This window comes from Perissodus microlepis, chromosome 16 (assembly GCF_051167445.1).
Source record: "Perissodus microlepis isolate ML-2025 ecotype Zambia chromosome 16, ASM5116744v1, whole genome shotgun sequence".
NCBI classification, from domain to species: domain Eukaryota; kingdom Metazoa; phylum Chordata; class Actinopteri; order Cichliformes; family Cichlidae; genus Perissodus; species Perissodus microlepis.
Genome location: NC_140476.1, coordinates 17,215,201 through 17,240,238, shown reverse-complemented (window position 1 = coordinate 17,240,238; position 25,038 = coordinate 17,215,201). Strand labels below are relative to the sequence as shown.

General features: G+C 40.9%; 1 protein-coding gene across 1 annotated transcript; it reads right to left on the bottom strand.

Annotated features, from left to right (window-relative positions):
• Positions 1 to 2,002: 2,002 nt before the first annotated feature.
• Positions 2,003 to 4,286, bottom strand: sox21b (SRY-box transcription factor 21b). Its single transcript, XM_084908486.1, has 2 exons — positions 4,020 to 4,286; positions 2,003 to 3,849 (listed from the first exon to the last, which is right to left on the bottom strand). The coding sequence occupies exon 2, from the start codon at positions 3,830 to 3,832 to the stop codon at positions 3,086 to 3,088; it is 747 nt and encodes a 248-aa protein (XP_084764612.1). The 5' UTR covers positions 3,833 to 3,849; positions 4,020 to 4,286; the 3' UTR covers positions 2,003 to 3,085.
• Positions 4,287 to 25,038: the final 20,752 nt, after the last annotated feature.

Here is a 25,038-nt window from a genome sequence, read left to right as displayed (position 1 = left end):
AAGGATCTCTCTTAATTGCAATTGCAAAACTAAGGATAAGGATCAAATGACAGGAGAACCTGGAAGAATTACCCCTAATAAGTCTGTCAGTTTAGCTTGGTTATATATCCAAGTATTTAGACTTTTAATCATCCCCAAATTATTCCAACTATATATTATATCGCCAGAATCTGATTTTATTTCTCCTGGTTTTCCTGCAAGAGAATCAACATTTTATAGGGGGAGAAAAAAAAGTTTTCTCCCACTTTTGTTCCATAGTTATATCTCCACCTTTCCCATTGAGTTCCCCTCTTAGTCAGAAAAAAACATAGGCTATCTATTCAAAAGGCATTTAGTCCATTTCTTTCTTGGCCGGTAAACCTATTCATCAATTGTTCTGGCTTGTAGATTGCATTCTAATGCTAATCTAGCGTGTTAAATATCTTTTTGTTCCCCTTTCACCGTTTTGTCATTCAGTTTATCCAGTTTTGGCCACCCATTTTATTTATTTATGCGCCTGCTTCTATTCATGCGCTCATGTATTTTTTATTATGTTGTTTCACTGTCATGCAGTGTCAACTCACTCTATTCAATGTGGGCTACTTGAAGGGCTTGGAGGGACAAAGCGTGTACACATTGCACTGCTATTCACTCCGGCCAGCTGGATCGACTGAAAAAAAACCTTGTGAAAAGAAATCCTCCACAATGGACACAGAAGAAGTGCACAATGCTAACAGTTTTCCAAATACCACTGATTGCTTTCATCACAATGAGGGAAAGCAGCCGCTTTTGCTGAGCTCCACTTCAACAAACAACACTCTCACAAAACCTCCCAACCCACGTTTTGTTCCCAGACAAAACCTCCTCGACCGTCTAAACGCTCCCAGAGTTGGAAAAAAGTTCTTTCAGCTTTCTTCCTCTTTTGCTCAAGAAAAAAAAAATATAATAAAAAAGGGTCAAAGAAAGAGAAAGAAATGGTCGCTGAACTCGCAATGCGGATTCTTTCACAGCCTCCGGGACGATCTCTGTTTTGATCCGACAGTTTTGCCCTTTTATGACACCTCCAAAAAATACGCTTTGTCGTTCGTGACACGTCATTCAGAAATATCTCATTACAAAATGAAAAAGAACGAGGAGTTCTTTTTTTTTTTTCTTTAAAAAAAGAGGCCTAACCTGGAGGAAAGCGTCAAATTCCGGTGTCAAAAAGTACACATTTTTTTCCGCTCTGCGCTTTTCTACTGTGAACTAAACACAATGCGCTGTTTTCGAGGCCAAGAAGGAAGTTCCGTAAAAAGGAGAGATCGAGGTGTTACAATGGAGAACATAGCGGTGAAAGGGTTTAATTAACCGTGACGGAGATAATTATCCCTGGACTGTCCAAATTAGTTTTGCATAATCGCTCTGATCCTTATGAATTAATCTCTTAGTGTAGTCTAGTAGAAGCGCTTTGCTTAAATTACGCATTTTACTTAAAAAAAAAAAAAAAAAACAAACTACGTGCGCGGTAATGCACATACACACCTGTTTTACGCACGCACGTGCACGCGCACACGTGACTGCACACTCCTTAAATCGGGTGATAAGCATTTATATATTTGTCTTTAAAATTTAAAATGTTCTTCTTTTAATTTGTATTAATTGCTATTGCTGTTTGGAGTTTTTTTTTTTTTTTTACCTTAGAGCGCGCAGCTCAGGCTGATTTAGAGCATAAAAGACGTGTTTGTTCTGCAGCCTTAAAGCAGCTCCCTCCTTTTTTTCTTTCTCCTTGGGAAAAAGAAAGCTCAGAGTACCACACAGTTTTATCTTCCTTCCTATTCACGATTAAAATTGTGATAAATAAGGTTTTGGCTCTTGATAACAATGGGTTGATTTAGATTTCCCCCCCTAGTAATGCCATTCAATGCGCGGACAAAAGCGGCCTTTGGAGGATACCTTACACTTCACCTGGACTGAGGAGCAAGAGCAGGAAAAAGAAAAGATAACAATCTTGTTCATCTCATCAAGAACTACAGCCGCGATTCCCTTCCGTTTAATCCGAATACGCTTTATTGTAGTCCTTTGCTGAACAAGTGAACAGTAGCAATAGTTTGAAGTACATAACGGAGGTTAAAGAAAACACAAAACATACAAATTCCATAAGAGTTAGTTAAAAACGTCTTTTTTTCTGCACATGATACGAGGAGTGGGAGAATGGTGAATCCAGGAAATTATAAACCCACTAAATAAACTTCCATCTGCAACTTTTTTTTAATCTTCTCCTTCTTCTTCTGCATCTTCAAATCTGAACTTTTTTTTCAAGAGAAAGAAAATGGGGTTTGGTGAATCAAACCCCGAAAGTTATAAAGAATTAAAACTGAATATCACCTTCAAAATAAATTACATCCTCTACGTTTCATGTGCAAATAATACAGAACTAGCCTCATTCACTTTTTTTTTAAAAAAATCGTCTGGTTCACCATAGATTCCACTAAACAATAAATAGTACAGACATCTATAAAACGGTTTAAAAACTCAAAATATACACCGGGTTTCTAGTGAAATACGTAGCTTCCTGGCCCTATCTCAAACACTAAGCCTATAACGGCAAATAAACTAAAGTCATTTTTATCTGTACACATTTACAGTGCTGTAACAACTCCCCTTGACCCATGAATTATAACCTCCGGCAACTTATTTGCGAGGAAATGCCTTGATCCTTAACATGGTCATTGTATATGCTGCCCTTGATTCCAAACTGGTTAGTCAGGCAGGTGCAAAAGATAGAAATCGATCAGGACACCCTTAAAAATGAGTTTTCACAAGGGGAAACTGCTTTTATACCTCTCTCTCTCTAAACTGTGTGCATGTGTGCCATCTTTTTAGTCCTTTTCCTTGTGGATGTGTGAAGTGATGGCTTGGTAATAATAGATTAGAGAGTTCTCTAAATAAGCATTACCTTAGATAAAGGCATTAATCAATATACATACACATGTGATATCTGAGACGACGAGCACTTCATCACATGTACAGGTTTGTGCATGCACAATAAAACTCTTGCGTGAATAGCTTTTTTTTCTGTTTGTTTTGATTTCACATTTCATTTTCTCAGATGTCCAAAGTGGGCCTATCATAATGCCGCAGCATATGCAGGGTACGGTTCAAGTTGAGGTTTTCCCATCCCGGGGAGCAGAATGTATGCTAAGGGTGGTTGGAGTCCTGCTGAGGGCCAGGCCGTACAGTTACACGGGATCATGTAGCCTGGGTTTCCCGGGGACGGATGTGAGTGAGTGTGGGTGTGCGTCCCGCCACCTACACTGCCAGTCCCGGTGAAAGCCGTAGCGCCTCCCGGCGGGTAACCCAAAGGAGAAGCGTACGGAAACGAAGGTGGGGAAAGCTCGGTCATCTTGGATCCCAGGTCGAAAAATGAGTAGGGGTTCGTGGACATGGAGGGGTTGAAGAATACCCTGGCCGCCGCAGCCGCAGCAGCTGCTGCTGCCTTATCGGGGTTCCCAATGATAGACTCGGAAAGTGCTCCAGTGGAAAGCCCGTTAACTTTGAGTGCGTCGTGCTCCCCGAGATTGTATGGCACGGGGAAAGAAAACTTGTCTTTTTTCATTAGAGTCTTGGGCTTCCGCCTCGGTCTGTATTTATAGTCTGGGTGTTCCTTCATGTGCATCGCTCTCAGCCGTTTGGCTTCGTCGATGAATGGCCTTTTCTCAGACTCGGTGAGAAGTTTCCACTCCGCTCCCAGTCTCTTGCTGATCTCGGAGTTGTGCATTTTAGGGTTCTCCTGAGCCATTTTTCTGCGCTGGGCTCTGGACCAAACCATGAAAGCATTCATCGGACGTTTAACGTGATCCATCGGTTTAGACATGTTGGCACAAACTGTCTCTGAAAGCAAAATATTGCACAAAAATCAAACAAAGTATAGATAACTTCCAAGTTAAGTACAGAAAAAACAAAACGCACTTTATAAAGAGTAGCTTATTCAGACAGCGTCAGCAGGACGACATTAAAATGAAGATTCACTTAGACTGCAGCTCGTACGTTTGCTTACTTACTTAACACTTCAGTTCTTCATCCCCCCGGCGATTATCATGCGAAAAGTACAAACGGCAGCGTCCTTAAGAGTGCTCCAGTGTTTCCTGCTTCATGGTTCCATCCAGCAGTGGTACGGCTTTAGTAAAGATGAAGAAGATGAAGCAAAAGAAAAACTGTGCCTTGCTTTCCTCTTGTCGCCTGAGACTGTCAACCAGCACTCAGCAGCAGCATACACGCAAGTGAATGGTAACTCCCGCCTGCCCCATGTGAAATACAGGGGTTGTGCGGCAGGTAGTGAAAGTGCTGCTAGCGCATGCGCACTTGCAGATCAAGCAGACGACTGCTGGACAGTTTTTTTCTTTTCTTTTTTTTATTCTATCCTGATTTTAAAGGTTATGCGCATCTCGTATTTACATCTTTATGTATTATATGAGACCTGTGTGTCCTCGGTGTTAAAGGTCAGTAGTTTCATCTTTTCATCCCAGCAGCTTTATTCTAATGAGAACTTTGTGTTTAGTTTTTTAAAGAAAAAGTAGGCTACTTAAGAGATGTACCTGAAATACCTGAGGATGGCAGCACATGTGAAAATTAATAATGCTGTCAGGTTTAGGGTGGAAAGCGACTGCAGACAGATGTGCGTTGACGTTTACTCTCACCTCGTATTGAATTTCTGAAATCAGATAGTTAAAAAAAAACAACTCGCGTGCTTTCACTGATTTAAAAGGTATCAGTAGACACTTCCTCTCAGTTTCATGTGTGCGTTTGACAAATCAAACCAGCTCACTCCACTTTCTCACCTTTCGTCCTCACCGGTGACTCCGTCTGCTGTCCCTTTTCCCTTCCCTCTTTCCCCTTGGGTGGCAATGCCATTCAAACAAAAAAAAAAAGTAGCGTGAGCACAAGACGACACAAGAGCTAAAGAATGTCTTCTTTAATTTTCTGATATTGCGGTATTTGCGGTAAATAAGCAAATGTTGAGGAGGTCTGAAGTGTTTCTAATCGCGCTTGGTGAAAATTAATTACTTTCCTGAAATCCCCCTTTTCACTTTCACTTCAAAGGACTTTCCCAAGGGCAGCGAATCAACAACTGAAATTAGGTTGTCGAATATTCAACTAAGCAATTACAGCTATCTGCAGGACCTGTTGAGCAAATTGTAGGTTTAAGTGGCTTGTTCTGGCACCTTCTCTGTTGTACATAATTATATACATATGTATGTGTGTGTACAAAAAAAAAGGAAATAGAAGAGCGGCATCGAACAATATTATAAATGAGGAATTAGGCTGTAGGTCGAGCGTTTAAATGAGGATATAAACGGAAGTTTAATTCAATTCACCTTAGTGTTGTCCTTTTTTAACGGTTCAGCCTAATCTCCAGTTACACAATATATAATGTGGAATTATTATTATTATTATTATTATTATTATTATTATTATTATTATTATTATTATTATTATGTCGGGAAATTATTGAAAGTTATCAGTAAAGACCCAAAGTGAAGATGAGGATATTTTTTTTCTTATTCACATTTCTTTTTACAAGGATTAGCGTTGTTTTAACACCGCGGAGCGAAGACGCTCACTGAGGCATCGCTCTTTTGTTTCAGGTACGAAACCTGACAAGGTGAAGATGATCCGCGCCGGAAACGGGGACCAGATGAGAGACAAACCTGCTGCTTATAAGCTGGCTCGCAGCATCTCTCAGCACCGCGCGCCCCTTTTTTTTGTTCGCGTGTCATTTACCTCGATAACGTTCCTGCAACGAAGCGCTGCACGCGCTCACTCCACAGGAGCGTAAACCTCTCGTGACACCAAAGTGCAAACATTTCTATAAACTGTACGTAGAAGCCCGAGTGGAAAGTTCTCGTTGGGAGTTCTAGACGTGCAGAGGTAAGTATGTGCACACATGCTTGCTGTCACTGGGCCCCTCGAGATTTCTTATTTACTTATTTATATGAATTTCTCATTGCTGTTCTCTTTTATTGTTAGGGTTATTTGAATGCATGGAAATATATAAATTATGCCCTCTGTTTTAATGACGTATATTGCGGATTTGAGGCCTGCTTTAACGGGGCAGGTACAGCCACCAAGGAGGTTGTGTGCTCAGAAAAAAATGTCAGGATTTGTTTTATCTGTTTGAAAGAAGAGCTTATTATATTGTAGACTGATACAACATTAATTTATTCAATTTGTAATGGAATTCATATCTAAAATAATAATAATAATAATATAACAACAACAGTAAACACTCCAGTCTGTGTTTCCCCCCCTGCTTCTTTTTTTTAACCTCTGCTTGGGTCCTAGAAGGAACACTTAAATAATTCAACATGAGTTAGTGAGAGTGGGAGAATTACCTGCCGATAAAGCCTGGGTCCAGCCTCTGAGACGGAGCCAGCACTCCCACCTCACAGCACATTGATGATAAGAGTGAATAGAAAAATATCATGCAAATAGAAGGCAGACAGCAGCAACAACAAGCCCATGGGGACATTTTCCTACCCGGGGAGATCGCGCACAGTTCACTCTAAAGTGCTAAAGCCATCACTCTGAAATAGGACCCCCTGGAGGTGCAAGAATCTCCACGATAGCGACAAACAGTTTATTCTGCTCAACACTCCACTAAGTCTATGAGAAAGCACAACAAATTGTGGGGAGAGACTTGATGAGGATCCCTGGATAATCCCAGTTTGCATAAAAAACCCTCATCTATAAAGAATATTGTAGGATGTGCACTTCACCTCCTCCCACTTTTCAAAGTGTTTACTGTTATTCTCCCATTGGAGTTGGAAGGAGGGGGAATCGAGTCTTTAAAATAAATTGATTTCAAGGGAACACAAGTTGACCTCTTGCTATCTGATGGCTTTCCTTTGACTGGGGGGGAGAAAAAGCGAGGGTAAACAACAATATCTTCTGTTTGCCACTTCAAACCCCAGAGTGGGGAGTATTTACTGTCACATGAAAGTTTGCTCATTATCGGGGAGGTTTGTAGAAAGGGAGAGGGAGGGTTCCTGATTGTGTACCTGATGTGGTTTCTTTCTGCTTGTCTGATCACAGCTCTGCCTGGATCTTCCCCTTCCTTTTTTTGCCGCCGTGGCTGCTTCATGCAGACCGAGCCAAGAGAGAAACATACACCTCCACAGCGAAAGGTAGTCATTTCGACTGTGCTGAGATGATCTTTATTTACCCCTACACGCTCATGACAACTGCTCCACTTTTTGGGGGGGGGGTTTTACAGATGATTTTCAGATTAAGGATTTAAGTGTGCAGATAAAGAGCACAAATCAGGATCCAAATATTTCATTAATTTAGCTAAAACCTATTTAAAAGCGCGATAGCTATCATAAAAGCGGCGCTTTAAGGATGGAGAAATATAATTCTGTTACACACATAATTACTGGATATTTTCAGTTAACTCGCTTCATCATTTTTGCACATTTTTTGCTAATCACTCGCTAAAAGAAAACAGGACAACAAAATCCCAAATTTTAAGGCATAAATGTGACATACAGCGAAGGACAAAAGTGTTTTCCCCGTGATGTGGAGAGCATTGAAAGTCAATTTGTCACTATCGCACGCCATTAGCCGCAGAGTCTTATCTCAAGTGAGCCTTTGATAAAGTGTTAATGACAAACAGTTTAGTGCTGAAAGTGATCCCATTGATTACTATTTAAAGGTGATTGCGTTTAGATTAGAAGTCATTTTGTCTAATGAGGTTCCTTTACAGCGTTTACAATACGTAGAAAACATGCTTAAGTGCAAGGCAACATAATGACAGGATTGGTAAAGAGACAATGCCGACTTCAGCATCACCTCAAATGAGTCACACGCAGAATGTCTGAATAAATGCATAATTAATGTGAATATAAAGTTAATATTTTTTTGTGGTTTGAAAATGTGACCTATTTTGAAGGTTGTGTTCTCAAAATATATTCAATAAGTGCCAAATTAGTTGTGCAGTTCTTTAATCATTCTAATTATACAGTCTTTATTGCTCCTTAGGGCAGAATTTTGTGTCTTTGTCTCAGTGGGAATTATTTTGGTGAAGAACCAAAATATTTACTCAACCACAACCTAAATATTACGCATATCAAGAGGAATTGAGAAATAATCCCCTCATAGAGCACAGTATTAACTTAATCACATTAGTGAAAATACTATTGATAGTGGTCATGATCCCTGGTGAGGGAATCTGTGATTCACAATAAAAAAGCCATACAAGATAGAACACAAATTAAAGACTGGGGACTTGAACGGGCAAAATGGCCCTGAGGACTGAGCGGGAGTGTGTGCGCAAGAGTGTGTGTGTGTGTGTGTGTGAAAGCTTGAATGATGGTAAAGAGGGAAGAAAAAGGGGGAGTGATTGTCAGTTCAATCTTCGAGGACCTCAACTGACAGTTACAACAAACTTTGAAAGCACATTATGGAAGGAGAATGGCTACACAGAAGCATGTGGAGTCCGCCAGGCTGATAAGACCTTCATCTTTAAACCGCCGCTTGTCAAAGTATTATATGTAATCTCACACTGCAGAATATCTCCACACCCCGAGGGGCAAACAAAATAGCAGCAGCAATCAAATGACTTCCTGGATCATTAAAAAGAAAACGGCCGATCCAACCGTTTGTGAAAAGTCAGATTTTTGAACTGCGATTGCTGCCACCCGCCCGCAGGGTATATGTTTAGCTTAAACCTGCCACGTATTCTCTATGGCAGAGCCCCGTGGTTCATATCCAAAGATACTTGCTTACCTCGGGGCTATGAGATGACTTTTCCAATGATAGACTATTTTGAACCATTTAGCGGATACATTATCACTGGCCTTTCTTCCTTATTATATTCCCCTTATCGCCACAGCATCGCTGCAAAGCCCCAAATAGAGAGTTGTAATTACCCAGACTGCCACCTGATAGCAGCCCTTCTATCAGCTTTATCACTCCAGGTCCTGCTAACTCATCATAGAGACAGAGGGAAGAAAAGGCCTGCTTGTGGCACAGCCCACCACAGATAGCTCATCTCTCAGATACACGTATAGTTCCAATTGGGATCAGAGAAAACTGATGCACCAAGGCAATTTTTTATCCACCCTTTTCCTTCAGCCCCACAAAGACTGCGCTCTCTCAGTCCTCTCCTAGTCTCTCGCTCTTTATGTCCGAGCTGAATTGAGGCCACTCCGCAAACAATAAGCGATCCAATCTCCTTGAACCCGTGGCAGCGCAGAATCATGCTATTTGGGCTTTTCTAGTGCCCCATCGTCCTTCAGAGGGAGGAAAAGAAGAAAAAAATTGCAAAAGGTGACTCGTTCATCTTTAACACTGCACACAGTGTCAAAGACACTCGCGTAAAAGTTGGCAGCTTATTGAGTCCAGCTTATTAATTACCTTTGACTTGATGAACCACCTTGCTTGATGTTCTGAATGGGATGCAAAGAATGAATCTATTGATTTGTGCTCATCTGAACTGAATAAACAAAAGGTAAAAACTGTGAAAAGTCAAAGGTCAAGATTTATGTATACTTTTAAATGCTTTTTTACACGCGGGTCTGTAAAGAAGAAAAGCGAAAGTTAAATGTGATCACATCAAACTGCGAAACTGTTCAAAGTATTCACAGGTTGCCTATTAAAAATGACCTTCTGTGATTTATTTTTTTTACCCTTTTCTATACGTCATTATACTCGAAAATTCCCACTAAAAGTCATTTATGAAAGGTAGAATAAGTAAAAATAACCCACAGAGAGAAAAAAACAAAAGCAGATGACTTAACTAAGCTTGAGCAGAAGACTGACCTTGACAGAGACCAAACAGTGCTGTGAATGAATATATATTCTGGTGAATGTAAGAGTTAAATATATTATATATGTATAAGAATTTTTGAGGATTCTCAATCACCCAAACATTTGTAGCACTAACTAAATTCTTAATGTTACTTCCATTTTGGATCTACACCTTAATTACCCCTAAACTACCCATTAATGTGAGAGAAATACGTAGCAAAAGTTTTTCTTTTCCTTCTTTTGTGATCACATTACTGACAGTTGGTGATTATTATCTATGTATATAATTAGCTGTCAGTTTCAGAGTGCCTGTTTGCATTTGTATGACACGCTCAAAGCGCTGCATCCTTTCCTGTCGCGTATTGTGCACATAGCCGTGCCTTTCTCCATCACTTGTAACAATGAAAGAGCCTTTGTGCGTCGACTCATCGTTACGTCAAAGAAACAGGCAGGGTGACTGTGACCTCCATCAAATGGGAAAATTGTGAGGATGCACTGGAACTCTATGGTTCCCATGGCCCGAGCGCCTTCTGACAGAGGCACTCTAACACAGCTTGAAAGGAGAAATCAATCTTATTTGAGGAGATTAAGTGACCAAGATAATAACCGTGTCACTGAGAGAGAAAAAGGAGTCCCACTTTTCACGAGAGTGAAACCAACTTCCTGCAGATGGCTCAGTGTTGCGGCTGAACATCGCATCTCTTTCTCTCTCGGTGAGCACTTTGTAGAGGTGTTGTCATGTGGCCATTCGAGCAACTGCAGTAAGAGCCGTTTGTTCCAGACACAAAACACATGGAAAGATTAGCGATACCTGCGCAGTTTTTTTGTTTGTTTGTTTGTTTCCAAATATGTTTGTGTGTGTGTCTGTGTGTGCAAAAGTCATCTGTGTGCACGTGTTCTTCCTAAGCACTGGCTTGAATGACAGTATGATCAATGAGAGGGTAAGTGTCCCGTCAGCATGTTCTGTTCAGTGTGTGTGTGTGTGACCGTGGCTGTCTCAGGTGATCTCATTATTTGATGGACACAGCAGTGGAGAGGCTGCATTCACACTAGCCTCTCTCGTGCTGCACGCTTAATCAGGCCATTACTCATGCAGAGCAGCGGAGGCACTTATAGGAAATATTGATCATATTTTGACAGAGTATTCTCCCCTCTCCATAATCAGCAACGCACCGCCGCCACAGCGCCGATCCAGCGCACGCAGCGCACGCGACAGCATCATTCGATGCCACTGCAGAAGGGCTTCCACTTATCAGCAATCCAAAGCAGACAGCCTGTGTTAGTGTGTTAAGATGTTTGCCTAATGATTTTAACTAATCTGTTTATTTCCAATGTTTATCTAAACAGCCTGTGAGGGAGGGATAGTAAAGCAAGGAACGTGGCTTTTCAAAATCAAAGACTTCAAAGCAGCTAATCGCCTGCATGAAGATTAATGAATTATTCTTACCAATGCTCCTCTTAGTTTTCACTTGTGCTTTTTTTCCTTTTTCTTTTTTTTAAAATGTTTGGCTAAAATAAATACCCGTGCAGAGCTACTTTCCCAGTGAGATACCAGAACCAAAGAGTGGGACCTTGTGAGAGTCAGATCATCGTCCCATGGGATGTTTGCTAAAGATGATGTGACATGCCTAAAGAGCAAAGCTTCACCAGGGGCCCTCAGGGGTGTTTGCGTTTGGCAGCACAAGCCGAAAGTAACCTCTCTGCTCAAATTAAGCCTTGCCAAGGGTCAAGTGAAATCAATATGTTAATCCATAAATTGTCCTGTGTGATAATTACTAAGAGGAACAGTAATTACAAAAGACATTAATTTACTTCTTAGATTTTGTGCCAGGGGAGAGTTTCACCCAGCCTCGATTCATCTGGAGGCAAACAATTCACAGAGGAAGCGTCCCTTTTTTAAAAGCAGCGGTCGATTCTTGCGGGAACAGTGGGCGCACACAAGCTCTCGGTTAAAGCACTTTTGGATATGCTGAAAGACTGTTTGAAGGTTTTTGAACCCCTGTGTAGTCAACTCCAGGGTTCTTGCATTGGTCAGCCATGACAAAGGTTTCACGAAATGCACACTTTTGTCCCTTTTGACAATGTGTCTCGTACATTAGCATAATAACAATATATAAACTCCATATGGGCTGTTGAGGGATAAAACCTTGGTGTCTGCAGCTAAAGACACATGTAGCGCCACACAAACGCCACGCTGCTTTAATGTGGCAACAACCTGTATATGTTCTGATCTGTTTCTTCTCAACCACTTTGAGGCATGGCACAAACATTGTACAGGCATTCTTTTCTAAACCCCAGGTTGCAGCTGGTTTGCCACTCACTGTGCACTGCCAAGTGCAAGAAATGGGTTTCTTTTATCAGAATGGAGCAAATCTGGGCTAATGTGTCTGGTAGAAAGTGTCCCAGGGAGCCTCGCTTACCCATTCTTTAGCCATTCTTTCCACTTTTCTCCTCTCCTGCGAGTGGGATAATTGCAGTTTAATTGGGTGACAAGAAATGAAAACTGTGTCCACATTATCTAGGATTATCTCTTTTTCCTCCAGCCTGCCATCAATTCAAAGAAGCCCACTTATCAGCGTGGGGAAGCTGATGCTTGGTCAGCGGAGGAGAAGCTTTGAGCACCAGTTAGCAAAATGAAGAGAGAAAGGGCCCAGGAGCAATGGGAGGGAGCTTGACAGCTAAGAAAAAAAAATGCTCTTTGTATCTTATCGTAAGCATACATTAATCTTTAAGATGTATATCAGTTTGGCATTCCAAATCAATAAAAGCACAATGAGATTATTTTCAAGAAAGATGTCTTTGGAAAAAAGAAATAAAACATACACAGCGTTGGTTCTACCTCGGTTTGTTCGCCAGTTGAAATCTATCAGCAGCTTTGAATGCTCGAGTTTAATTATGTAGAAAATTTCCACAAAACGTACAACATCTTGTGTCACTTAGGCAACCAGACAAAAAGTGCTAATGAATACCAATAAGACTCCCAGCATTGTGGGATGGATGCGCTTCATAGCCAGCTCCTTTCATTTCATCACGATTCTTAAATTATGCACAGCAAGGTTACAAAGATTGAGTCATACCCGGGCCAGCCGTAGCTCACCTTCCTTTTTGTTTGAGCTGTACTCAACCTTAAAAGCCTCTTTCACGATGCATGAATGCACTTCATTTTCTCGAGGAGAACTTTGCTCCGATAGCTGGAAAGAGGAAGGTTGTTTAGAGAAGGAAGGAGAGACAATGAGGGGAAAAATGAAAGCTTTCAGATTCCATTATGAGCATTGCAATCTATTCTTTTCAGCTGTTTATACCGTACATTTCCTTCACAATAATACCCCTTTGCCTCAGTGCGCTTGCCAGTCGCTCAAGCACAGTCCTAAATGGGTCTTGCGTTGGGTTATGGTAATACAATAAATACGAAAGACGACGAGGAAAAAATCCGAGGGAGGATCAGGGTAAAAAGAGCAGATCAAAAAACGACATCTGCACAGAATGAAATGAATGAGGCCTTGCCAGTGCACTACACAGGTTCCCATTCAGCCTCAGGTGCATTGTGTAAACATTTAAGATGGTCTGATCATTTGGTGGAAAGAGCAGGCTTTGTCCAGCACTAAAGCATGAAAATATGCTGTACAATGACCAAGGTGGAGTGCCTTCCATTCTGAAAGGAATAGGAGACCTTCTCTCTATACAATACCTTTGAAGGTTACAGGATGTATTGTCTGTTCTTAGAGGTGAGTGCACACATATGTGAATGTGTTCATATGTGTGTTCATATGTACACATTGAGGGTAGGAAGAATGATAAAAAATATCATAAATAATGACTCATATAACTTGACCAACACATGCATAGCCTCAATTGGTTCACAGCAACTTCTCTTCTTTTTAATTAGTTGTATTTTAATTTTTTTTTAAAGTTTATTTAGAACCCAAAGCAGAACATGCTGCTTTTTCTAGGTTTAGGCTGGTATTTTAGTTTATTACCAGTTTAAAATGAGTGATAACAGATGCTAAATTTATAGTTAACTAAACTTTAGTCATTAGCTATTTTGTAGTTAAACAATGGAATTATAATTATTAATATGCCTTCATTGACAATTGGTTTTGAAATCAACTGTGAGCAATATCTGACTGGTTTTTTTTGCAAAGCTGAAACTGTATGTAATGCTTGTTCTAAAGAGGATCTTAGTAGGCAGGTAGGGGGTGCAATTTGTGTCCTAACGCACTCAAAAAATTGGGCACAAAAATGTCTTTTTTAGGTTTAGGAAGTGCATTAAAACGTGAAGCCAAAGGTTCCTGATGACACGTTGATATGTAACTAGCTGGGAGAGAGACAGGTCTCATCATTGCACCATAACACTAAAGGACACCTTGTGCAGGTCTCTCAGATGCTGACGACTTTGAAGAAAGAGCAGAATTTGACAGCCTATGAAAGAATACAGGCTCACAGACCAGTAATAAATCCTTTATCAACAATAAAACACTAATAACATGTGATAATCATACTGTGTTTGCGTGTGCTGATGTCCTCAGAATTCCATTGTTGTTCTCTTATTAGCCATAAAAACATAAACATAAAGTATATTTCACAAAGCTGTCATTTTATTATACACGCTCAGTTTGCTATTTAATAACAATTATAATAGTATGTGATATGTATGTATATATACCGTAATTATCTGAGAGCTATTAGGAGATGGTAATAATCCAGTCCCACCTAATCATACAAAAACAGTGAAACTTGTGTGGTTAAGCAGATAAATATTAGATATGTTGTTGTAGCAGTCGGCTGATGGTTAGCAGTAATGCAGATGCCCGGTTCAGAATCAGGGCTGGGCAGTAATACGGGTGTGGTGAATGTGCTGCCACATTCATTCAGGCAGTGTTAATCATTTTTACACAGGGCAGCAATATAAAATTGCTAAAGGAGAATTGCTTCAGCCTGGTCAGTGCAGGGAGCAGTTTGTCTAATCAGAGTGCAAATAGGGTTTGATCACTGTCCAGCGTAATCTGGCCCACAAGCAGCATTTACAGCACTAAATCAAGCGTCGGGGAAGCTGCAGGTGCTGCCTCACAGACAGGCCTCCCCCTGGGGGCCCTGTGCTGGGGAATAAACAGCAAATAAATGGCAGTGCTGGGAGAGCGATGAGCTGATTAACTCACTGCAGGGCAGTTTCTCATTATCCCCTTAACCCAGACGGAGACCTACCCAATCTTACACCCTGTCTCAGTTACAGTAGGGCAACTGCCCTGCGCCAACTAGGCTGACATTGTCTGGGTTACACTTCCAGGGAGGCAGAGTCTGTGTAGATGATATAGAAAAAGTAAGCCAGTGTATGTGTGTCCATTTGTGTGTGCATGTGTGTGCATGTGTGTGCGTGGACTGTGTGGTCCATCTCTGGGGAGACTGCTAATGTGTCAGCTCCATGGCTCATTTCTTTCAATTACAGTGGCTGGGCTAGGAGAGCCCACCAGCAGTCCACTGACAGCTCCATATGGGTCCCATCACCCCTTATCACGGGGCCACTCGTGGATAATTCATTTACCCTTCATTGAATATGATATATTACCATCAACAAAAGCAGTTATATATCGCACAATTCACACGTTGTTAATTAAGAGCAGGTAAGAGCATTTTAGATGCAAAATAATCCTATTTAAACAAAAGTTGTGTTTTTTATCTGAGTCGGAGGAGAGCCTTTTCTAATTTATCGTATATTGTAGGAAATTAAATATACATGTGCAGTACATGTGAAAAAATAATTTTCCAATATCAAAATATCACAAGTGATCAAATAAAGAACCTTTTTGTGAAAATAAATGAATAAGAAAGAAGTGAATTTTCCTATTGTACAATGTTGATTTAGCATGTCACCTGAATATAACTGTTGTAGCACTGTTTTTCCATTGTGCCTCCCTTCGTGGTTTCAAAGCGAATTAATTAACATGATACAGAAATAGGTAGAATGCAAATGTTGGAGCCCTCACTTTATGCCTGGGTATCCTTTTGTTCCCCTTTTATTGTACCAAATTATTTAATTGGGTCTCTCTGATTGTGCACAGACACAGGAAGGAACACAGCCCATTGTTAACTTCCATACAAGCCACAATACGGTATCAAATTCAATTCCCATCAAAACGGCTGGCTGCTGTAGAGCCCGCAGTGGCCCTGGAGATTAATGAAGATCTGCATCAAGGCAAAGCGCTGGTCTGAGATGGGAGATTTCTCCCAAATAAAAGACCCCTTCACCAAGAACAAAAGGGGCCCTGAAAAGCAACGGGATGTTCTGAGAGGATGAAATAATTCAAAACAAAGAAAAGAGTTTGGGGCGGGGAGCAGAAGAGATGGGGGAGAGCGCTGAAATAAACACTTTCTTTCTTGTGATTTGATTTGATTTGATTTAGTTAGCAAGTTCAAACACTCGTTACAAGTGTGACGTGTGTCTTGACTGTGAATCAAATCTTATCTTAATATTCAGTTAGTTCACATTTTATTAACAATCTTACACCACGGAGATCATGGACAAGGATTTTATAAATGGTTGTTGAGCAAAATCCTCTCTCTAAACTCATACCTGAGCTTTAAACGTCATTGTTTGGGCTTGAATAGCTTATCAAGAAAAACATGTTGCTGAGCCTTAAAAGAATCCGTCAAGTCATGGTTCACCTTGATTGCAGCGTTCATCAAAGCACAAGGGGCTGTCAGGATTCGCAGTAACACACACAGACCTTCTGTGTTTTGTCCTGTCAAATGACATTCATCTGCGGAGAAACACACTTCAACTGTATTCAAAGTGTATGAATGGATCCCCCCCCCTCCCTCCGTTGAATCGCGCTTTATGAACTGCAATAATCGGATGACTTGTTCTCTGAACGCAGCGTTTCGACAGGTGAGCTCTTTCATTTCAACTTAGCACGACACTTGCTTCTTTTTTTTTCTTGCCTGATAGATTCTAGACTCGTCGTCTTTCGAGCTGTCTGCTAAACACAAAAAGGAAAAAAACCTTCATGAAACAGATATTCAAATTTCGTTTCTTAACACATCTGATTTTGGTGTGAAGTGAGCTTTAATGGGCGATTCCTCATATGAGCATTTCTTTTAAAACACTGAATTCGTAATATTAACTATGATTATTCCTTGGAGAAGGCAGCCACAAAGGGTAGATTTCAAGTTTTGGGCCATTGCCACCTAAACACCGCATTCCACTCTTTCGCATTCAGCACATGGTGTGTCCCAGCCTGCCATATTTACTTCATTTCCCCCGATTCATAGATGCTGCTCGCTGGACCAGAACATTCCAGCTGCCACCTCAACATCTCATTATTTTTTTGAAATATCAAGCTTGTATCTTCTTGATAAATAATTCGCAGTAGTATAATGTATCAGACTAAAACATATTTTCAGGGGGGCATGGAGGTTAAAGTGCCAATCTCACCTTTTTAATTTTTTTTCGCCCTGAAGACAGAGATTTCCATATATAGAGTGACCATGGTTTGTGTTCAACATGAGCAATCGGGATGAAGCGCACGGCGACACATATTGCTGTCAGAGATTGGAAATGAGGCCTGCTAACCTGTAGGCAGCCTCCCCAGACCAATCAGCTTTACACATTCCCAATGCATTTGCAGCCTCTAAAAAGAATTGTGACTGTGAAGTTTTTATCGGAGTAGTTGACAAACATTACTCTTTAATGCAGTTTTGTAGAAATGCATTCTTATCCCTCTTGGAAGGCATTTATCTACTTGAAACCTGCAAAATGGTTGCCACAGGGAAGGATTCCTTTTAATAGACTACAATAGGCTCAGTATGGGACACAGTCTGATTTTTGTGATAGATAGCGGGCCCAGCCATATATTCATGGGAAATTGTTTATCTTCAAGCGAGACCGGTGAAAGGCCATTTTTACAAAAGCGTTTTCAACTTTCATCTGGAATGATTCTTTTCACTCGTATAAATTGTTCTGTAGAATTTCAGACAGGTGCTTTTCATGGAAAAGCATCCGCGCACAAAAAAGAGAGATGTCACAGGACATGAATGCGAAGCACACTGATAGAAGAAAAAAATGGGGGGAAAGTGCCATTTATATCTCTCCTTCATATATATATATATATATACACATACATAAAATAATTACATGCTAATAAAATTGTGTAAATATAAAAATATTTAAAAGAGATCTCACCTAAAAACTGAAACAGTTTCAGTGAAAACCGAGGATGACAAAAAGCCCTCTGTGGGCGGCAAACATCCCCACAGCGCTTGCTATTCAGACGAAGCTACATTGTGCAGCGGCGCTGTCTCTCAGGCCTTCGTGTGGCTGAGGCTTTTTTTTTTTCCTTGTGAGGTCCTTGTGATGCTTGGGTAGGGCCTTTCGCTGGCCTGTCTCGGTAACAGAAGCCAGCAACGAGGCGACACAATGCGAGAGCAGGGCCTGAGGACGGGGGGCCTTGTGCACTCTTAACGCTACTCTCAGGAAACAGGGACAATAAATCAATAGACTGTCCCTCTCCAGTAGGGGCCAAATGTAAACAAATTGAAAGGGATGGAGAACAAAACAGATTGCTGAATGAAACAGACATACTCAATAGGGGTACTGCTCCAAATGAAATGCCTTTGTCGTCGCTTCCTTCCAGGTTCCAGCCTTCAATACGATGTGTGCCACTCTCAGCAACGTGACATGATACCAAGCGGAACCAACTGCAGATTTCCAAAAGACAACAGGTGCAAAGAATCTCACAGGAATTCTTTAGATTTAGCTTTCTTCCAGCAACGGAACACGGTTCAAAATGAACCACTGAAATGCAGCGAGGTGTATTTCGTGTTGCAGGTAGCCTACTTTATCAGCGCGCCCTGTTCTTAAAGACCTACGCCGATGAGCCACAGCAGCATCTCGCACACTGTATAACATTCTGCGCTCAAGGGCACAAGCACAGAACTCTGCATGTCAGAGCTGCGTGCCACAAGTTAAATTAATGAATCTTTAAAGGGTTTAGGTTTTTTTAATGAGAGAAGCTGTTGTAGCTTTTTATCAAACCTCTTCATATTTCACTGAGGTGGAATGGTGCACCACATTTGCGAGGCAGAACTAATGCTATATAAATCTCAAGTAATAAGCAGGCCCTGGGGACATCATCTAAATGAAGATTTTACACCAATTTAAACCTGCCTGGAATTTGATTCCTGCCTTAAGTGCATTTGTTTAACAGGTGCTGGAGATGCAAGCGCTTCTCTCCAAAGTGTCGCTATGTCTCCTTTATTAATTTCTGGATTGCAAGTGGGCGGAGGAGTATGAAGAGAAAGGGGAGTTGACAAACACTAATCAAAGGTTCAGAGTGGGCTGATTCTTCCATAGATCCAATGTACTTTTGCTTCATTTGCAAACTAATGATTTTAAACCCCCACAATCTGTTTGAGGTCAGCTCCTGTGTATTTTGGATACGCTTGGCTATTAGCATCACTGAAAGCTTCAGATGTGTCAAGCCTGCTCCCCCTCTAGTGATAGTCACCTACTTTAATTTCCCTGCAGGCCTCAGAGGGGGATGAATTCAACTAAAATCACAAGCTGTTTTGTTGGCAGTCCTTTGTGGCCTATAATGAATCTAATGAATATAAAGAGAGGAGATGGGAGGGAGGGGGGGAAAGGGATGAAGGCGAATACATTTCAACCACGCTGTGTTGCTTTTACTTGACGATTTGTGACCCTCAACAATGGAACAATAGCGAGTGTTTTTGTACCCTTAATTTGCCTTTGTGTTTCAGCTTCATCTCTTTCACCACCAAGCACTGAAAGTCGCCAGTTGAAGAATAACTGCTGACTCCACGGTCTGTCAGACAAAGGGGAGGTTTTAAGATGAATCCCTAACTCTCAGCCAGCCAGAGGAGCAGAGAGCGAAAGGGGCTCAAAGACAACAACGGGCAAGTCAAAGGTAGAATTAGCTAGGGTTCCCAAACAGGCCAGAAACACTTCCTCCCTTGTCAAACACAGCCACAAACAGCACTTCTGCCTCTTAAAAGCTGCTGAACATTTGTATTTGCACTCAAAGAGGTGTTTGACACATGAATTGAAGTGGCTCATCTGATAAGAGGCACAGGCTGAGAGGTAGAGCGGAAGAGCGAAGCAGTGGCACTGCTGTTAAAGCTGGCCCCTCAGGTGTCGGCATGGCACGAACGACTCATACTCAGGTCAAGGCTTCAAGTAATTAGCATTCAGTTAAAAACACTAATCAAGCACTGCTCCAAATGACCACAAATAAAGTGACGCGGTACTGTACTAAATATTTCGGAACATGAACTTTTAAGTGCTGCACTGTGCACTGGGTAGACGATAAAAAAGTTCTGTGTCACTGGTCCATGCCGGTATGCTCCCCAGTCCCTGTAATGATTTCTATTCATAAACATGCAGTGTGCTATCCTCCACCTGGCAGCTGCCTCTGTGCATATGAGATTACTATTATGCATCTTCCAATCCCACGGATAAACATCTCTCCACTTTTGAAGTTTGCAAGCATGAGGCATATTTTAGTGCCATATGACTTAAGCATCCCTTCAGGTATCACTTGCAATCTTTTCTCATTCTATATACATTGTTCAACTTTAATGGGTATCTAATTTGTGTTATCAGCTTACAGGGCAGTAAGTAATAATTTGCATGGCTGCCCTAAGCAAATATGGCTCCACAAGCATCCCATAGTATAGACACTAGAATGGATTAACCTCCATATTGGCTATGCCCTGACGGTCAATGCTTTTTTAGAACAGATAGTTTCGTTTGGTATATATATATATATATATATATATATATATATATATATATATATATATATATATACACATACATATATATATACATATATGTATAAAAACCACGCACACACACACACACATGTGTGTGTGTGTGTGCGCTTTATTTTACATTCAGATGTTACACTAGATAAAAGTCTCCAACACATAGTGAAATGACATTGTCAATCTATTTACAGCAGTGCTGATAATGGTTAGGCCCCATTCGAAGAATAAATGCCTCAGTGGATTGGTACTTAAATTACTTCTTTTCCCGATGATAACCTACAGCATGCACTGTCATAAATGGCCGCTTGTACTCTTGTAAATCAGTTGCCCTCCAACCTGACACACAATAAGAACGATTCAGCGTATTATGCGCTGTCTTTCTTTGACACTGTTCTTTGGGTTATTCGTATGTATTCAGGCATTTTTTTTCATGCCGTACTCTTTCAAAGCAGTTATAACAACACTCAAAATGTCAAGGGCAATGTGATTTAAGCATGAGGGTTGAAGACAAGAAAGGCCGGTATCATAGTTGATAATTTCATTCGGCTCACAGCTAAAGTGCTCATGATGAAGGTGAAAGCTCAAAGAGCTTCTTTCCTCCCCGACAACGTCTCGCTAGTCCCTCGTGGATTTCCAACGCCAGCTGCAACCCAGCATAAACCCACATCGACGATGGTGAGAGCCGCTCAGTCCAGCGCCGCAGGTTAATCAACATCTGAAATTAGCCGGTGCATGTAGAAAATGGATGTGTACAGTGTGTTCGCAGTGGTTCTACAGGGTAAACAGGCATGCATCTAGGAGAGTAGCTTGATATTCTACTGGCTTGCATCAGGCATGTGTGTTACGCTTGTTAGCTTAGTAGACAGTTAATTGCCATGGTGGGTGGTTAGAGTGCTAGGAGCCTGATCTCAGGAATATGTCACATTTGCTAATCGGACATGCAGATGCAAATAATGTATGACAGACTGTGACCAACGCTACCGGAACATAAATACTGTTAACTTCAGAAATGTTCTTGGCTCAGAAATCTCACTGCATAAAGGCTATAATGACAACCCACTGTTTATCTATTTATTTATTTTGTTTAGCTATTTCTGTTCATGGGCCAATTTGACAAAAGAAGTGCATTAACAATAAAAAAAATCCTACTGCATTACTGGCCTGATTATGTTATCTCCTAGAATTCATGTAAACCATGTGAAATCTGAACTGTGCGCACCACAAATGGAAGCAGGACTCAGTTCGCACAGCCTAATTCATATTCCTAGAAGGATTTGTAATTTGCAAAACATATCAGGTATCTGACAGCAGGGCACAGCCTCTTTAAAACTATGCTATTCAAACTTGCATACAGTTTGAAAAGCGCATCCATAGATTGATTAAAGTTGTAAAGATTTTACATCAGAAGCGTTTCCGATTAAAGCCACATGCCACAGAGATGCTACTCTTTTGAATCAGCCCAGTAATCTACCGCACTTGGTTGAAATTGTTGTTAACGCAGGAATAATATCAATGCAAACTATATTAATAACCATGCCGAGAGACGCCGGAGCAATGTCACTTAATCAATGAAAACAAATCACGTACACCTTGTTATGATTATCTGGAGCAGTTTGAATATTAATGTGTCGGTCAAAATCAATTTTGGGGTTGCATATATTGCCACCGGTGTTTACTCATGGTTAAGACATTTCTTTCTTTTATATTTCTGCTGCATCCCTGAGAGAAATCAATGAAATATTAAATAGAGATATGATGCCGGCTATTATTGTAATTCAAAAAACACCAACAAAACAAGAACAATTGTATTATTGTAAACTATAAAGATGGGATGTTCAAATTTCAATTAACTTTGGTTTGTATTTGCTGATATTAATTAAGAGGGCTTGCAGAAGGACACAAAAGAGACAGGTTCATTGTCTCAGATTATTCTCATGAAAGTAGCATTAGTATGTAGCACAACACTACCTAATTAACTGGCATGGGAGGCAAGGCATTACACTGGAAACCTTTTGATTTGTGGGCGGTAATAGCATTGGGCAAGAAACAGATTCTTTATTTCATTAATTGATAAGAGGGCCTTTAATGAAAATATCAGCCCGGGAGCAAAGCAAGTCAGCATCACTACTTTAGTGTGGAGGAAAGAAGAAAAAAAAACTTGCTTCAAGGAGTATTGTTGCAGGCAATGAATTACCTCATGACTACAGTTCATTAAATAAAATGTGAAACACACCTGGTGGGCTAATGGAGGTCAAACGTGTAAGCAACAGCAAGAGCGTAAGGGGATGTGGCAATAAAAGACAAAGCAGCACCTAGCCTCTTTTTTGACAGGTTAATAAAATCCCTGCCGCTAAGTGTTCAGGTTGTGGGACTCGGCTCAGTCGCGTCTCCCATAGTCTGGAGACGGTGATGTGACAGTGTTGTATCAGTGTCACTGAGAGCAATCATAACATTCCTTTCCTCCAAGTCCAAAGCTTGTTTTAAATTCCCTTGGCAGCAGACTGCTTTAGGGGTCAAACAAACCAAATCTCTGCACAATAATGACCGCCTATCAGTTACATCTCTCACCTGTAATCACTGACTCGCATTAAAAGCATCTTTTTTTTCGCTCTGCATACTTGACTGTGAATGCTTTTGAAATGAGTATAATGTAATCTGTGCCGCAGATATCTTCGGCTTTTGTGCAACTATCCAAGTAGTGAATGGTTGGGCCTATCGGTTACTCTCTGGAGGTGATGTATACACTTTCTAGAACAATGCTACAAACAGATGAAGGCTATAATATGCTGCCTATTCCTATTCTGTCATTTTTCGGGTTTATTTGGATTTTTGGAAAAACAATTTAGGTGTATGCACCCCCCCCACCCCCCCCCCCCCACCCCACACACACACACACACACACACACAACTTTTATTTTCTCAAGGTAAAAGCTCATTTTTAAAATCTGCTTAACTCGGGTGAACTTGCTGAGAAAAGTTTACAGTTTAGCTACGAGCAACAGGAACTTTTTCGTGAAATACGTAATGTCAACTATAACTAAATAAATGGGGCACAAGCTGGCTACACTAGTACAATGCAAAATGTACATGCTATTTCATTTATTTCTTTTTTAAAAATCAATGTAATCAATAAAGTTGTGGTGCAAACACGCAACACAGTGCAACAGCAGAAATCCATATTAATGCAACCGACGAGACATCAAATTTCCATTAGCCGACATATCATTTTGACATTATCTTTGAGATATAAAAGTTTTTATTCTTTTGACTGTGATGTGTGCCAGATTATCCACCTGCCTGTCTATCTGCATTACCGTTTCATTTTCACACTGACGGTTGTAAGAATAAAGACACAGGGTTTAAATATATCTCCCCGCCGAGCAGACATTCTTCACCAGATGTGCAACAGATAATGTCAGCCTAATCTTTGAAAGCAACAGCACCAACTTTACTATGTTTTTTTTAATGATCTCGACAGATTATGATTTACATCAGCTTTGAGGTTAAATGTCACTATTTAATTAGAGTTGAGGGTTTTTTTCTGCACATGAAAAAATGCAAAGAGAAGTCTGAGCCTTTGTGCACTCAACATTTAATTTGAGAGGCTGTGCAGACAGAAAAAAGGATATACGTGCAGTGGAAGAAGCCATCTTACCACTTATTAGAGAGGCAGTAACACTATGTCCCACTTTATCAGAGATCTCCAGCATTGTCCATAGGGAGTTAACTTTTAGACTGTTTACTGGCTCAAAGGCCAGGCAGGCATCTGAAGCCACATAGGCAAGATATTGTATCCCAGGCAACAAAAGCAGGCAAATCACTGTGCATTAAGACTGGACACACAATAGACAACAATAGCTTGCATAAACACTATTTAGAACTATTCACATGGCATTGAAGAGATGGGCGTCGACTCACTATTGCTGCAAAGCCGGCGCATTGTGCGAAGGTGAAAAGAAGTCTAATGAACAGGAAGCCTTATTTGAGAGAGCTGACAGTAACCATACAACGGCCGCATTGTGCGCTTGCCACCAACCCTGTGGGTCTCTACATTAGGAGAAATGATGAGAAAGTAACCCGAAAAGACACAGTGGGCCCTTGGACCCACGTAAATGCAACCAGACAATAATGGGGGGACACAAGCTGTCCCCACCTTTACCCAAAGCTGCACGTTTACATGCACAGAACATCAACCGCTCTCATGTCTAAGGATAAAAGCCCCCTGGCCAGATGGAACTTTGAAGTACATTTGGGCTAGTTTACCACCAAAGAGTGCAATTTTAGTGCAGCAGCAGTTAAAATATATGTCATACATTTTAAATTAAATCAAACTCTCCAGGGGAAAGTTCAGAACTCCAGAGTTTGGTGCACCAGGCCTCTCTTCACACACATACATTCACATTATGCCCCCTGCCTCAAGCTTCATCAATCTTACACAAAGGGATGACATCACCAATAAGCATAGCCTTTTATGTCTTTAAGCAATAAGCC